This window comes from Neodiprion virginianus, chromosome 4 (genome assembly GCF_021901495.1).
Source record: "Neodiprion virginianus isolate iyNeoVirg1 chromosome 4, iyNeoVirg1.1, whole genome shotgun sequence".
Classification (NCBI taxonomy): domain Eukaryota; kingdom Metazoa; phylum Arthropoda; class Insecta; order Hymenoptera; family Diprionidae; genus Neodiprion; species Neodiprion virginianus.
In genome coordinates, this window is record NC_060880.1 from 25,282,694 (window position 1) to 25,300,234 (window position 17,541).

The window sequence follows — 17,541 nt, forward strand, 5'->3', positions numbered from 1 at the left end:
ACAGAACCCGGAAAAGGGATACAGCTGCCTTTGTAATTTGTCATTGTTTTCAAGGAATTATTGATAAATTCTTGAAAATGGCAGGATGATCAACGTTTCTAGGAACTGTCTAAAAATACACACACATAGATTACCTCCCACGTGTGACGGAGAACTCTGGTAGTGTAGAATCCCCGAAAATGGTGCCGATATAAGTTATAAAGTTTATACGTGTATACTTTATACCGTAAATAGATTGTATTTGCGTTCGAATATAACATCAATTAAACTTACACATTGAACGTATGTTTCCGTACCTCGTTTACAGTTAAACAGAAAATCTACATCGTTATAATACATTTATCGAGTATCTATGTATGAATTCCGGTTTTTATTTCCTAGTTGATGAATGAAAGCAACTACAGTTTTAGCATATAGCCCTCGGATTTAATTCTTTCGTATCTTTATGAGCTTCTAGGATGAGTCTTACGTGGGCATGCATGCAAAATGCACCTCATTGTAATTCGAATGATTCTGTATTGATAGTTGGAAAGATAATCTATAATAACTTGATGCTGTATTGCCTACTGATCGCTGCAAAATGTAAGGTGGAATCTCATATCTCGCGATATGTACACTACAAAATGCTGTGTAACGGAGTGAAATAATGTAGGTCATGGAATTCAGTATTTCCAATGGTTTTGTAGTGGTACTTGAAGCGTGTATCTTTCCGCATTTTTGTAAACATCGGGCTAGACTATAAACACAATCGAATGACTTCCTGGGCCGTCAGAATCAGACGGTGTTCGTAAGTATAAAGCAAGATTGCTTGGTCAGCCTGTACATACGTCCGCCAGAAGTGAATTCACGATCTTCTCAAATTCATGCTAAACGGTCGACAATTATTATCATCCAATATTGACTGGCCCATGAAACTCTGGGAGGATTTCCTAGTAGTGACTGTTCGGAAATGGAAGGAACCACGAATACCGAATACAGCAAGTAAATAAACATTTAACTGTGTAATCTGATAAGGTGATAGTGAAATAGAACGTAACTTTCGAAAGAAATTATTGTAATAGTTTCGCCTATCTTAAAACATAATTTGCACGCTGAAGAAAATATGTCGTGGAAAATTTCAAGACAATAGTACGAGATCTGCAAAATGAGGCGTTTTTTAGGAGTTTTCTATACTTCAATTCTGTGTTGTTCGGATTATGCTTACCATTGTTATTTGTCAACGCATTCTCGTTCGGCCGCGGTGAGGATATCAATTCGAACAAAATACTGATTTGAATTATTTTTAAACCAAACGCGGTGTGTGGCTATTTTTTTTCCGTCTCATTTTTACTTGTGTGTCTTCGTGTGTATGACCATGAGATAAGGTTTGACGGACGTGACTGTGTACGTATAAATCAATTAAGACGTCTACCCTCGATGCTAATATCCTACTAGTTTAATTCTGTATCGCACAGAATAAATCACACCTCAATCCAAGTTGAATCATCGTTCCGATTACATGGGACTGCTGTTGCGAAAACCTCGTTGATTAATCGCATTGATATTTTATGGGCAGAACATTCGATTCGTTTCATCGGATCAGACTGAGAGAAATTTCATTTGTTTTCATGACTAAAAAAGTAATAAAATAGGTATCGTTAGAACAACGCTTTAAATATTATTCGAATCTCAATAAAATCTAATACAATTAACTATTCAGTGTGATTATAGTCGTCTGTTGTACATTTTGTGGTTATTACAACGATTAAATCTGCTTTGTTAAGTTTGCTACATTTTTTCATTCGAATAAGACCTTGATATCAATTTATATAAATATTAAACCACCGTAATATGTAGTACGAGTGACCATAATAAACAGAAATGGTAGCACATATTTTCTGGTTACAGCTACAAATCTTATTTTTATTTTGTACCAGCCATATTTTTTGGTTTCGTTAAAAACGAAAATAGCCAAGGACTGTATAGTAAATACACAGCGAGAAATTTCTCTCTGTTCTATGTCATAAAATCCAATTTCGATCGGTTATGTATAGCAGATTGTTGCACTGAGAGAAATTTTTAGTTCCAGTTACCGCTCAGTCCTTAACTATCTTCATTTTTTACCACGATCGAAAAATATAGTTCTAGATAGAAAATGAAAATTAGTTTTGTAGCTGCTACCAGAGAGTCTAGTATCCGGTACTATTAGTATACGTAATAGTATACGTTCTCATTACGATCACTGTTACTATATTTTCTTGTAACTGTTGCGAAAATTTAATGCTTGTGCAACAATAAATTAATGTTAAAACCTTATTTGAGTAACTATAAAAGTAGAGTAAACCGATTAAACTGATTTTGCGTTGCAATTACCAAAAAAGGATCCACAATAGCGCAAAATGGTTACGTGTACCTTGTTTTTCGTAATTCCAACAATATTCAAACAGTTCTTTTAACGATACCTGTTTTACTGAATTTTTCTAGTTACTATACAAATGAAATTTTTCTCAGTGTGTGACGGTGAGATATCAAGTAATAAAGTACCGGGACGGTTCAATGAATTCACCTGGTGCCGTGAAAATTGCAAAGATTGCCTTTATATTTGCCCTTGGACGTGACGCAAGACATCTAAACTGTTGAAAACTTCTGTTGGAAATGTACTAAAAATGTATAGAAAGCATTATTCGGGTTCGGTATTGTGAATTTACTCTACATATAATGAGTAATTTTACTATTAGTAATTGTGTCATTAGTAATTAATAGCACAATTTAGTAAAATTACTAAACATTAGTGCGATAAATATCGTAAACTTGTAAATTATTATTCGATTTATAATTTGAAAATTCAATACACGAATTTTTAATTACAGTTTGTTAAATTTACCATACGATTTTAGTAACTTTATGGCAAATGTATACTAAAAATGTGAAGTGAAAAAAGTCGATAAAAAACGGTTCGATAATTGATTTCATTGCCTTCTTGTGAGCAGAGACTTTTAATAACTTCTCAGTAACTGTACTCGATGAAAACTCATTTTAAATCGAATAGAAGAATCTTAGCATTATTTTTTGTTCCTACTCGGGTAAATCCTATTCGCTCGCAATGATCGGATTACTAGTCATACGCATTACCTACTACGTCAAACTATCTTATGCAATATTATGACTTCATTTCATTCTTAATACAATGGACGGTCCGCACAGGTATGACAAATAATACACTCAATAAATATTTGCAAAATTCCTTCTCACAATAGAATTTTAAATGAATTTACAAACCCAGTTACTAGCGAAATCCAATCAATTTTCAGAACGTGTCAGTAAATTAACGGTGCAATTGTCGTAAATTTAAAATCTGATTACTAATTCCAAAATTTACATAGTAATTTTTTCGGCATTACTCAAATCTGTAACTCTTAGGGATTTCGTATCAAATTTATGCCTGCACAAGAGTAGATTCAGAAGAAAATTCCATAATATCTAAAAACTGTTACCAAACTTTTCAAATCCAGTACATTCAACATATCAGAATTCAGTTTTAGGAAATTCGTCATCAGCCTACGACGGAATTTTAAGTCGACATGCGTGATTTCCGAATCTATACTTATGGGATATTCGAAATTGCAGAGTAAAATTAATAGAGATTTACGTTGGTTTCACATGCCACAGTATATTTTTAATTTTAACAAACTCTAATCGAATTTCTTGGCATGCTTACGAACATTTTTAACAGTGTATAGTAATTAGTCTTCCGTAGACAGTAAGAATGCTGATCAACCACAGAGACACTGTTGTAATTATGTAAATCTTTTAACGCAACTACATCGATACAATGTGTACATCATATATAGCTCTTTGTGTGCTTATGTCATAAAGTGATCGACTTAGGTCCAAACGTACAGCTGTACATACACCTGTGCATATTGAAGTCGACTTGATTTAAGTTACATATTTAACACAAATTAAATCGGGTCAATAAGTTGTGCAGGTAATGATATAATAATAATAATAATAATAATATGTGTGCGTACGTGCACATTATGATATAACACTAAACTGCCGAACAACATTTATGTACGCTTACAACACAATTCAACATAATTAAGAAAGTTTTTCGTCTTCAAAGAATATGATACCAAGAGTTTCAAAAAAAAAAAAACTCGCTGATTAGTTTTAATAATAACAAGTTGATGTTAGAGATTCGTGTATTTTAGGGCGATCATTTGCGGGGCAACCAAATCAAAACTCGGTGTTAAAACACGTAATTGATACGCTTTAATAATTAGTAGAGAATCTAATGTTAAAATTTAAACGTGAATCTGCTTTTGCTTTAACGTAATTTTTTTGTAACAAAGGTGCGGTTTAACCAAATATACAAGCCATACGTAATCTGAAATTTTCGAGTCATAGATAGATGGGTTTAAGCATCTAAATTCTTCATTTATATGTAGTTATTGTTATAGTGACCCTGGATAACAATGAATTAGTAGATTCCAATTGTGAAGGTCGAGGCTGTCTCGCTTCTTGACTATAAAATCGATGATGTATTGCAAGGTTTTGTAATTTAATAGGACGCTTTTTTTACTCAGTGTAATTGACCAAGACACTGAATTTTACACGTCTTCAAATGGCATTACTGGATTGTTTGTTCCTACCGTTCCGGTATTGCCGCAGGCGATTATTAACGACATCGTATTTCAGAAAGTGGTTAATTGGCGAAACCACCGCAGATAACTGACAGCGATAGACGATTATTGTGTCGTCAAAGCAATTTTTACCTAATCGATTTCTTCCTGTGTGAAATCAATTGGAGAAACTTGGCAAAAAATTTTCCATATTTATTGTATTACAGAAACCTTACAATTAATATCCAGTTCTATGCCAATTCAACTTCCACGTACTATTCGGATTTAACTTATCAGCGAACTGCGATTATTTATAGGCAATCAAATGTTATACCATATCAAAAATCGTTATCGACCTTCAATAATGATTCGCAAGCGTAAGGAAATTACAGATAAACAACGGACGTAATTTCTTAACAATCTAATGTTCCTTACAAGCAGTTCTCAATAATCCAACGTGCTTGGAACTGCAAATTCGTATTTTCAAAAAATATTTAGATTCTGGATGAACGAAATGACATAACTGACGTTTTGTGATCTAATACGGATTAAATTATTAATTTCGGGATCAAAATTCTACATTTATTTTGCATATAAATATTCAGTTTTGATATCTTGCTAAAAATTATTGATATCGATTTCTGTGAAGTATAATTACCTCGCATTACTTCAGCATGTTATGTTGTATCGCTGATTACAGTAATCTCAGTGCCATATTATTGTCTTGAACAACGCAGTTGAGTTGATAAGTGAAACATGAAAATAATACTGATGATTTTACGGAAAATCATATCTATACGTGTCGATTCAGAGACGAAATGATGACTCAATCGGTGTAGTACAGTGGCATTCGAATATACGAGACTTTTGAAAAACTTATTACGCAATAATATTGGAAAGGATAAGTACTGGAATAAAATCCGAACAGAGTTTAGGGAATTTAGTTTATTCAATCGGATTCGGCTGCCGTATTATCTTATATAAAAATATACACGTGGATTACGATTAAACTCTCCAACTTGGGAGTGATAACACCAGGCAGTTACAGGGGCACACAGTAAACGCGCACGATATCTTGAGAAGAGTCAAGTTATCTGGCTAGAAGGAGCAACGCGTTTGTTCAACGTTGCCCAAGTACTACTTAAGGAATGGGAAAAAGGACGTCCGTACTTTGTTTATTTAACCAGTGACGTGTGTGTACGGTCACCGATAGATCTCAACAAATAGATCATTATCTACAATTTAGTGTCTCGGTAGCAGTGAAAAAATATTCAATCCCAGTCATAGTCATGATTAACGAAGAGACCATCAAGCTGTGAGTTGCAGTCGTTCTTTTTCCTCCGATTTATTTCATGTACACCAAATATTCGTTACATTGTTCGAAAATTTATATAGCTTATATAATAATCATCCACGGTATTGCACACCTGTCACAAGTACATCGGTATGTGGATTAGTTCGGATTGGGAGTTGTAGTTATTCACTGTGGAATGTTGGCATCGGGACGTGTATAACGAAAGCGCAGATATTTACTTTCGAATTGAATTGCACGTATAGTTAATTGTACGATATTTTGTGCACTTGCTGAGAATGTTTTTTTTTTACGCGTTTTCAAGAAACAATTGAAAGCTACTGCACTTTTGGGTAAAGAATAAAGTTTACAGCTGATTGAGATGTGTCGATAAGACGGCGAAAGCTTACCAGTGATTTTATTTGTGTTACCATTTTGTAAAAATTGGTATGCCATCAAATGAATACAGTTAAAAAATAGTTTCGCGATGTGATAAAGTTTAATTAATTTTGAAAACTTCAATCGATTCATTACAAAAACGCGTACAAAGAATACCCACGCTTTTCCACAGTCTGAGATTGTATAATGAGACCCGTTTTCTTGACCACTTTCGTTTACCACATAAATCGTTTCAAAACAATATTCGCTCGCGTTCAATATAAAAAATTATGAAGCGAGACGTAGACGTGACGCTTAACATATCGCTGCAAGAAAAGGTACCCGTATTTTTTATTCTGGCTCTTGCTATTTTAACAAAATGAAGTTTTGGCTTCATCATAATCAATTTACAATAAGCGCCACGTTAAAATTATTATTGCATAGAGGCGTTGGGCAGTTACTGCTTTTTATCACCAATGTACGTAAACTTTAGTATCCTTATCGGAACTATTGTACATGTGTATGTTATAAGTTTATGTATACAGTTATATACTATGTAAAATCAATTTTTCAAAAAATTTAAAATTATCATATAATAAGAACTAAAAAAATGATTTTGAATTATAATTTTTTTTCTCAATTCAATCGAAATTCAGAGATTGTTGTTGTGTTAGGGAAGATACTATATTGAACCCTGAAAATTCAAAAAAAAAAAATAAAATGAAAATGCATGAAAAAAATTATTAATTACTTCAAATATTATTAAAAGAAATACCGTTTTGCCTGTCCGCATCAATTCTACTTAGAATACTCTTGGTTTCGGCCACAGAATATGTATAATTTTTTTCATAATATTTAAAAATATCGCAATCATTGTCAAAATGTATTCGTTTAATGAGCTCGAGGGGGTGCCGGCGGGTAGGAAAAATCTGAAAAAAACTGGAGTGATTTTTGCAGTTGGAACAACGATATAAAAAATAGCGGACCAAATCTAAAAGGGTAAGAGTTAGACCGTAGTCGAATTGCCGTGGAACGCACCATACATATATTTATTAGAGATTATTTTTCCGCCCCTCTTGCGTTTCGAACGAAATTTAAGTACAGTTATTCGTATCTCCTCCGCGCTCAATAGTTGTAAAACGTGAATTGGAAAATGCAAGAAGTAACCATAAGTGATAGAAATACAGATTTTACAACTTAGGTATTACATACGTTAAATCGTGCCTTGTTTGTCTAATATTTTACGTATCAACATAATGTATAATATATTACGTCTTAGATACTTAAATTAAAAAGTTTGATAGTATGTACCAACGAGAGATTTTGATCAGATATTTTAGGATAGAAATCAGCACGATACAATTCCGCTTTTAGTGTGTTTTTACTCCATCACATTGTTTAGAACTTTTCGTGTCTGATAAGGATACAGTATAGCGTAGCGAAAAAATTTCTACAGAAATTTCTGTAAACATTCTTCAAACCGTATCAAAATCTCGCAAAATTCGTGAAATTCCTTCAAACCCCATTGAATGTATCGGTATGAATTGCTGTAATTTTATACATGTATATATATATATATATTTTTCCTAATTAAGGCACATTTTTCCTAATTATAACTAAAACTCATTCATATCAGATTGCATTGAAAAGTGATACGAATATTGAGGAGTACGTGTAGTGGAAGTTGATGAAAAATTCTGTTCCACACAATGATTTCAATTTTGATCATTATATCTTGAGAATGATTTTCAATAAACAGTTCCATTGATTTTTCGAATCTTGAGAGAAACCAACATACAAATGATAATTGACTACGAGAAAATAAAGGTTCGCGATTACGTGTTAATATTTAACGTTTAAAAACTTTCTAAAAACGCCCCGCCTTTTTCTGTGGCAGCAGTGGCGATGATTTACCTATTATATCTATGACTATCTAAAATATTCAGCATAATATTCTTTTACATGTGATCGCTTTTTCTCCGGCAGAAATAATGAAAACGCTGGATTTGGTTATGGAACGAATTTACCACCAAACAACAACGACTCCGATGGGCCGGATGGTTCGGGGAAGAAGGTGATATTTTGTGTCCATGGAAAGTTATCCGGATGTTGCACAATTGTGAAAGGCTGTGCTTCCGAAACGGTGACGATCCCGTCTTATCAACGTAGCCCATCCTTGTGTGAGTTTCAAATTACAGAAGAATAATTTTTGCCTTTTGCTTGAATATATTCTTCAGAATATCATTCCGAATTACCAGCCGTACCATACTTTAAGCTGCCATGAATGTATAAGATTGTAATTGTTTCAGTTGAAGATCATTGTCATCGGGATAGAGAGGACAAAATAGATAAAAAAGCAAGGAGAAAATTGATCATTGCGAGTATTCTCTGCGTTCTCTTCATGATTGCTGAGATTATAGGTAAGGTTTCAATAACTTGAACTTGAACTTGAACTTGTAATAGTGAAATTTTTCTCCTTTAACTGTAGATTTATTGAGAATTGTCTTACAGGTGGTGTATTGTCAAGCAGTCTCGCCATCGCAACAGACGCTGCTCATCTGCTTACAGATTTTGCGTCTTTTATGATATCTCTATTTTCGATATGGGTCGCCAGCAGGCCAGCAACCAGGAAAATGCCCTTTGGATGGTATCGAGCGGAGGTAATATTCACACTCGTATTTTCATAACTAATCGATGATTCGTAAAACCGAACTACATGTAGAGGAAGTGTAACAGCAGTGAATTGGGCAACAGTGAATGACCTGATGCACAACGAACATGTCTACTTATATTTATAGTGATTTTAACTTCGGTCTTGGTACACGATTATTCACTGGTCAAGCCACCATCTAATGATACACTAACCAGCCATCATGAGTAAATATGACGGTTATTAATGTTCCTATTATTAATCGATCTAAACTCTTAGGTCATTGGAGCGCTGACATCCGTCCTTCTGATTTGGGTTGTGACTGCTGTATTAATATACTTGGCCGTGCAAAGAATAATTAACAAAGATTTTGAAATTGATTCAACAGTCATGCTCATCACGTCTGCCATAGGCGTTGGGGTAAATCTCATGTAAGTGTTGACAATCATAATAACAATAGCAGTATCAAATAAAGTGGATCCCGTGCAGCACGTGAAATTTCACTAATGATCGAAAAGTTTGAGGCTTTAGAAATTCGAGTAATTGATAACAGTGTCAGCAGCTTGGGAAAAGCATTCTTGTAGTATCAAAAATTACTGCAGATTGTACTGAAAAATGTTGCTAGCACAATAGATGTTGTAATTTATGTAAAATTTGACGTTCAATTCTTCCGTTTCCTTAAACGTTGGAAGAATATAATGTTTCGTTTAGCACTCTGTTGATACGTGTCAGTAATATGCTGAAAGTATAATGTGCGGTTGTGTCGAGTGTTATAATATCGATAAAACATTTTTGAAAATTTGAATGCTGCCGTATGAAATAGCAATTAATGAGGATGCCAAAATAATATTTGCTTGTATGGACCGATCACTTACATGGGGAGAAGAAAAAGAGTAGATTTTACTCGGAACTGCGGGAAAAGAAAGACGCATCAAAGTTTTCTAGTAAAAAATACCCATGTCAAATGTATTTTTTACTATAAATGTAGTAGATTTTACTCTGCACACAGTGGTTTTTACTGTTTCTAGAATAAATTCTGCATCTTACAAAGTGTATTTTATCAAACAACCTGACGTGTCCCTCGTTTACTGCAGTTTCGAGTAAAATCCGCCTATACTCAACATTTGTATGCACTATACAAACTGCAGATATCAAAATGACATTAATCACTCTTATTTTTGGTGGGTATAATTGTTATTTTGTAGCATGGGATTGACTCTACACCAACATGGCCATGCTCATGGTGGCACAAGTGGGAAGGATAATCACGCGCACGGTGATAACGGCGACGCACATGGCCATAGTCACGACGTGAATATCAACGTTCGAGCAGCCCTTATTCACGTTATTGGTGATTTTATTCAGAGTCTTGGCGTTTTTATAGCTGCCATTGTTATCTACTTCAAGGTAAAGCTTGACAATTACTCAAAGTATCCCTTATGGATAATGGCTATAATGTTTCTTATTTGAAAATACTTCGACTTAGTATAATTAGATTTTAGATGATTATAAAGATCTGGTTCAGTTCGTCACGTTCAGTCAGAAAAAATGATATTTCAGCCACAATGGAGCATCGTAGATCCCATCTGCACATTCTTCTTCTCGGCTCTTGTTTTGGCTACTACGATGGCAATAATGAAGGATACAATAAACGTACTGATGGAAGGAATTCCAGCTGGTGTTGATTATTCTCAGGTCGAAAGTACTTTCATGGAAATCGAAGGTGTCATCAGAGTCCACAATTTACGCATATGGGCTCTTTCCTTGGATAAAACTGCTCTTTCTGCTCACCTTGCAATAAGTAAGTTCCACCTTGCATCAATTGTATTGTGTTATGAAAAATTTCACTTGGATAAACATGAATGGCTATGTATCCTTACGAATTACAAGGTAAAAAAAAACTTGGTAAAAGTAAATGATGGTGAATTATCTCATTTTAGAGCCTGGTATATCGCCGCAACAAATCCTTCGAACAGCAACTAGAAACATTCACGAAAGCTACAACTTCTTCGAAATGACGTTGCAAATTGAAGAGTTTAACCAAAAAATGGAAAACTGCCATCAGTGCAAGTCACCACCAATATAATGCATGATGAATGTGTATTATATGTTCACCAATTTTCATTAGAGTAAAGATCATTTTAAATCATTGTAAAAATAAACTCTACCATAGGTAGTATTACACATTTAGATGGATGACAATTTTTTTTTTTTTTTTTTAGATGCTTTATATATATAATTAGTTATAAGGTCTGGTAACGTTCTCAATCGTAGCATAGATTGAAATAAGATAATATCCTTCAGTAGATGATCATAGCACACTGTATACTGAAAGCAATTTGTATCACGTTCTGAAAATGCAGCGAAAATACAAACTGCACGAAGAGAGGCATAGAAAGTAAATTTATTCATGTCAACTTTAAATTCAAATGCTAAGACTGGCAGATGAAATGTATGTTGAATGTGTATTCATGAATTATTGCTTCCTTACAATTCTGGATTCACCGGACGTGACTTAGAGCGAGAGATATCTTGATTGAATGAATGCTGCAAACAAATTTGAAAATACAACGAAAATTTAATTATTCTCAAAACATTGTATTATAATATTAATAATCACGATCCGTAACTGCCATGCCCGATAGTCGTGTATGTTGCTACGAGCGAATAGGCTTCTGCTTAGACAGTCAGCGACAGTGATCATTTGAAAAATTTCCTGACATTGATTCGACATCTTGTTGTATGTTCGTTCAGTAGTGGAGTTTCGATGTCTGTATCAGATGTAATAATGATGCAGAGACCAAAAAGTATATATGTATATGCGGTCCATGTGCGATATTAATATATATGATTCATTTACGATTAATACGTGATGCATACTATGAATTTGATAATTTTCCAGGAGACAAACTAAATTATCTACAATGATACGTCTATAATATGAAAATAGAAGAATTATTGATTTCGAAATGGGATTCTATTCGACACGCTCTCGACGTATTCCATAACATTAATATTCATAATTATTCCAACAACTTTTCATTTGCTTTCTCGATCTTGAATTTTCGTAGGCATAGAATCGAAGCGCTGTTTTAGCTAGTCGCAAGTGAAGTATCTACGTTGGGTAGAGAAGCAGAATTGTTTTTCGAAAAGTATTCGTATGGGAAAAAATGCAGAGTAACTGTAATACATCACGGATGCGTTAATTTTGATCAAGATGAAATGGATGCTCCGTATATGAGACAGTATTTAACGCAGTGTCCTGATTTAAAGACATAAAAAGGTGACCGTTGGCGATTTTTTTTGATAGGGACAGAAAGAACGAAGCTTCTTAAAACTTCGAGTTTATTCAAACACACATTTGAAAAGTACGAGCGAAAATTGTTTGAGTCTGGAATCGGCCGGAAGGATAAAGTGTGTATTTCTTGTCTGAAATGTGAAAACTAGTCATCATACATCATACATCATACATCATATCATCATACATACATAGTATTAAAGTTCGAAACCAAATTTTGGATGTTCAGAAAGTGACGGCACCAAAAATATTTTCTCTCTTGATCTGTGTAGAAGAAAATCAGTTAGCCGAATTCCTCAGTCCGGAAACGACCGCGCAGTAGAGCGGACGTATGAGAATCGCGCTCCGCAAATTTTGAGTACCGGGTTCTCTACCTCCTGGATCCTGCGCTCCAGGTCCGCTACCTGGTGAAACTCGACTTCGAGAACAAGCGCTCCATAGTTTCTGCATTCAAGGTGCACTACCTGGTGAAACTTGACTTCCGGGACAAGCGCTCATTTATTAGTATTCGCAGTACAACCCGAGGTGGTTAGCGGTGGTCGTTGGAGGTGTTTGGAGGTGGTTGGAGGTGGATAGGGGTGGTTGCGGCTGATCGAGGTGGACGAGGAGGAGCAGGACAAGGAGGACGAGGAGAACAAGGCGGACGAGGAGGACAAGGACTTCTGCACGGTGAATAAAACACTTTTATAATATTTGATGGCAATTGTAATTATATTTCATCTAAAATATTTCAAACTTTTCATGTTTACAATAAATTATTTCAATTCATTTTTTGTGCAAGCACATATTTAGTAGCTCATGAAATTTATTACGTATTAATAGATCATTTAATTATATTAATCCTTACATAATACTTTTGATGTGTTCTTGTACTGAAAATATTTATTACTATTCCAGTTATAACCCGAGGTGGTTAGCAGTGGTCGTCGGGGGTGGTTGGCGGTGGTTGGAGGTGGTCGAGGTGGACGAGGTGGAGGACGAGGATTCGTGCTCGGTGAGTTTAACATTTTTACAATATTTGATGAAGTAGAATCAGCATCAGGAGTAGGATCAGGGGAAGATGTAGAAATAGGAGTAGAAGTAGGAGTAGTAGTAGGAATAGGACTCGGAGTAGGAATATGAGAAGAAGTAGGAATAGTAGGAGTTGGAGTGGGATTAGGAGTAGGAGTAGTCGGAGTAGGAATAGGAGTAGTCGTCGTAGTAGGAGTAGGAGTAGGAGTAGGGGCAGAAGTAGGTAGGGCGGGGTGGGTCGTGTGAGGGGAGGGGAGGGGTGGGAAGGGGATATTATCATATCAAGTTATCAGTAATAAGCAATTGCGGGTAAAATATTAGCTTACTTTTGTAAGTATTTATGAATATAGCCTCTATGAATATTCATTGTTGATATATAAGGTCTGGCAACGTACCTACTTTCTGTAAGAGATGTTGAAGATTTTTAACATAATTATGTTTCAGTTCTGTGCCCCACCTAGTGATCCACTAGTACATATCCTCCGACGTGACATCGCTGTGCTACGTATGAAGGGGAAAAGATTGATTAAGATGCAAATTGCTCCTCTCTTCTTGCCATTGTGCTTTCAGCCATTGTTGTGCCGTGTGTTTAAAATTTAGGACAGTATATAATATAGAATAACAGGTACAGCTACGAACATAACACTACAATAAATCTCATAGAAATGAGCTCTCATTGAGATTTCCCTGTATTTATAACTCGACACGAGAAGGCAAAAATCAATGTAATGCCATCTGTAAGGTAATTTGACTCGTGTTTGCACAACGAGAACTCGTTGGGCATTTTGCGGTGAAATTTGAAAAATTGTTGTACAAGAAATTAAATAACTGTAAAAATGGAGAAATAATATTATCTCTAATAGTGAATGTAGCTAATACAGCTTTAACCGTATATTGATTATGTTAATGATCTATTGTGACAAGATCGGAATTAGATAAGCTCTCTAAATACTCTTTTCTAGACTATTAATTTATATCATGTATATGTAAATGTATATTTCTTCAGTTTATACAATCACTGCACTAGGATTACCCTTGCCACGTTTTATGGTGCGCTTGTGTAATTTGTATATTATTAACCTTACGTTTTACTCTATTTGCGACAAGTTATGAGTGTTTCTAATTTCTTGGCAATTATTTATGTACACGTATGTGTATATATGTATATGTATACTTATGCATGTGTATATACATATGTACACATATTTAAAACTAGATTTTTACAATAAACACAGAGGTTTTAGTATATTCACATACGGATTTCTGTGTATAGGTATACTTGAACTAAAATATCCTTATCTCTAATACGGAGTTCTTCGTAATTCGCATTTGTTCTTGTAACCCAATGTCCTACATACGATGGCAAAAATCGAGATCCAACTTAACTGAGTCTCAAAGCTCTGTTGACATAAAAGCAGCTATTTGATAGAAATTATAGTTTATAGTTTACACAGCCCATTGGATGATATTTCATTACAAATACATATGTTTCAATGTATTTAGGAATAATTTATCAAATATACGATCAAATTGATGCACCGGATCATCGTCGACTTTAACTTTTGAAATGTCCTACCATTTTCGAACACCTCCTACCTCCCCCTGCCACCTCCGACCATCAATGGCCACTTTCGACCACCCCCTATCACCTTCTGCCAGCGCCGACCACCTCCTAACATTTCCGAACACCTCCAACCATCCTATTTACCTATGTTACCAGATTAGCTATGATATGAAAAGAGAAGAATTATTCATTTCGAAATGGGATTCTATTCAACGCGCGCTCGATGTATTCCATAACATTAGTATTCATAATTATTCCAACAACTTTTCATTTGCTCTCTCGATCTTGAATTTTCATAGGCATAGAATCGAAACGTTGTTTTAGCTGGTCGCAAGTGAAGTATCTGCGTTGGGTAGAGGAGCAGAATTGTTTTTCGAAAAGTATTCGGATGGAAAAAAATTCAGAGTAACTGTAATACATCACGGATGCGCTAATTTTGAACGAGATGAAATGGATGCTTCGTATATGAGACGGTATTTAACGCTGCGTAGTGGTTTAAAGACCTAGAAATGTGATAGGGAGAGAAAGAACGACGCTTCTTAACACTTCGAGTGTATTTTAACACACATTTGAAAGATACGAGCGAAATTTTTCATCATCCAACTGTCGCAGAACGGCAGCGTTATTAGCCGACCCGTTCACTGAAGAATATATCTTCAGTCAACGGCTGACCATCGAAGGGCCTGGCCGCTTGAGTCTGGAATCGGCAGGAGAGATAAAGTGCGTATTTCTTGTATGAAATGTGAAAGCTAAAATCATTATACATCATATCATATCATCATACCTTATACATCATACATCATACATCGTACATCATACATCGTACATCATACATCATCATACATAGTATCAAAGTTCGAAACCATAGTTTGGATGTCGGACGTTCAGAAAGTGACGTCACCAATTCAAAATCAGCTAGCCGAATTCCTCAGTCTGGAAACAACCGCGCAGTAGAGCGGACGGATGAGAGTCGCGCTCCGCAAATTTCGAGTACGGGGTTCTCATCCTCCCGGATCCGCGCTTCGGCTCCGCTACGTATTTCGAGTACCGGGTTCTCAACCTCCCGGATCCCGCGCTCCGGGTCCGCTACGCGGTGAAACTCGACTTCCAGGATAAGCGCTCCGTGGTTCCTGGTTCATGTTTACAATAAATTATTTCAATTCGTTTATCGCGCAACCCCAAATTTGGTAGCTGTCACTCCGCTAATAAAATTTCTCGACTTCCAGGATAAGCGCTCCGTGGTTCCTGGTTCATGTTTACAATAAATTATTTCAATTCGTTTTTCGCGCAACCCCAAATTCGGTAGCTGTCAGTCCGCTAATAAAATTTCTCGACTTCCAGGATAAGCGCTCCGTGGTTCCTGGTTCATGTTTACAATAAATTATTTCAATTCGTTTTTCGCGCAACCCCAAATTCGGTAGCTGTCAGTCCGCTAATAAAATTTCTCGACTTCCAGGATTAGCGCTCCGTGGTTCCTGGTTTATGTTTACAATAAATTATTTCAATTACTTTTCCGCGCAACCCCAAATTCGGTAGCTGTCACTCCGCTAATAAAATTTCTCGACTTCCAGGATTAGCGCTCCGTGGTTCCTGGTTCATGTTTACAATAAATTATTTCAATTCGTTTTTCGCGCAACCCCAAATTCGGTAGCTGTCAGTCCGCTAATAAAATTTCTCGACTTCCAGGATAAGCGCTCCGTGGTTCCTGGTTCATGTTTACAATAAATTATTTCAATTCGTTTTTCGCGCAACCCCAAATTCGGTAGCTGTCAGTCCGCTAATAAAATTTCTCGACTTCCAGGATTAGCGCTCCGTGGTTCCTGGTTTATGTTTACAATAAATTATTTCAATTCCTTTTCCGCGCAACCCCAAATTCGGTAGCTGTCACTCCGCTAATAAAATTTCTCGACTTCCAGGATTAGCGCTCCGTGGTTCCTGGTTCATGTTTACAATAAATTATTTCAATTCGTTTTTCGCGCAACCCCAAATTCGGTAGCTGTCAGTCCGCTAATAAAATTTCTCGACTTCCAGGATAAGCGCTCCGTGGTTCCTGGTTCATGTTTACAATAAATTATTTCAATTCCTTTTCCGCGCAACCCCAAATTCGGTAGCTGTCACTCCGCTAATAAAATTTCTCGACTTCCAGGATTAGCGCTCCGTGGTTCCTGGTTCATGTTTACAATAAATTATTTCAATTCCTTTTCCGCGCAACCCCAAATTCGGTAGCTGTCACTCCGCTAATAAAATTTCTCGACTTCCAGGATTAGCGCTCCGTGGTTCCTGGTTCATGTTTACAATAAATTATTTCAATTCGTTTTTCGCGCAACCCCAAATTCGGTAGCTGTCAGTCCGCTAATAAAATTTCTCGACTTCCAGGATAAGCGCTCCGTGGTTCCTGGTTCATGTTTACAATAAATTATTTCAATTCGTTTTTCGCGCAACCCCAAATTCGGTAGCTGTCAGTCCGCTAATAAAATTTCTCGACTTCCAGGATTAGCGCTCCGTGGTTCCTGGTTTATGTTTACAATAAATTATTTCAATTCCTTTTCCGCGCAACCCCAAATTCGGTAGCTGTCACTCCGCTAATAAAATTTCTCGACTTCCAGGATTAGCGCTCCGTGGTTCCTGGTTCATGTTTACAATAAATTATTTCAATTCGTTTTTCGCGCAACCCCAAATTCGGTAGCTGTCAGTCCGCTAATAAAATTTCTCGACTTCCAGGATAAGCGCTCCGTGGTTCCTGGT

The 17,541-nt window shown here is 35.9% G+C and overlaps 1 protein-coding gene and 1 long non-coding RNA gene across 3 annotated transcripts; both read left to right on the forward strand.

Moving 5' to 3' along the window:
* Positions 1–723: 723 nt before the first annotated feature.
* LOC124302285 (zinc transporter 2-like) lies at positions 724–11,113 on the forward strand. 2 transcript variants are annotated; one of them, XM_046758267.1, is made up of 8 exons: positions 724–981; positions 8,260–8,453; positions 8,583–8,693; positions 8,785–8,933; positions 9,203–9,354; positions 10,129–10,330; positions 10,484–10,724; positions 10,864–11,113. In XM_046758267.1, exons 1-8 carry the CDS (start codon positions 950–952, stop codon positions 11,007–11,009), a joined length of 1,227 nt encoding a protein of 408 aa, XP_046614223.1. In that variant the 5' UTR covers positions 724–949; the 3' UTR covers positions 11,010–11,113. The 2 variants fall into 2 exon arrangements, with proteins under 2 accessions (XP_046614223.1, XP_046614224.1); XM_046758268.1 differs by lacking the exon at positions 724–981 and adding an exon at positions 5,335–5,919.
* Positions 11,114–13,158: 2,045 nt separating this feature from the next.
* On the forward strand, positions 13,159–13,864 carry LOC124301798 (uncharacterized). Its single transcript, XR_006907560.1, has 2 exons — positions 13,159–13,215; positions 13,677–13,864. It is a non-coding gene; the product is annotated as an uncharacterized LOC124301798 (long non-coding RNA).
* Positions 13,865–17,541: the final 3,677 nt, after the last annotated feature.

Bases quoted from the DNA above. Each gene is read 5' to 3' on its own strand.
- LOC124302285 (XM_046758267.1), top strand. From the start codon at position 950: ATGGAAGGAACCACGAATACCGAATACAGCAA. The intron at 8,454-8,582 runs GTGAGTTTCAAA...TAATTGTTTCAG, and splicing joins TCAACGTAGCCCATCCTTGT to TTGAAGATCATTGTCATCGG. The intron at 8,934-9,202 runs GTAATATTCACA...CTAAACTCTTAG, and splicing joins TTGGATGGTATCGAGCGGAG to GTCATTGGAGCGCTGACATC.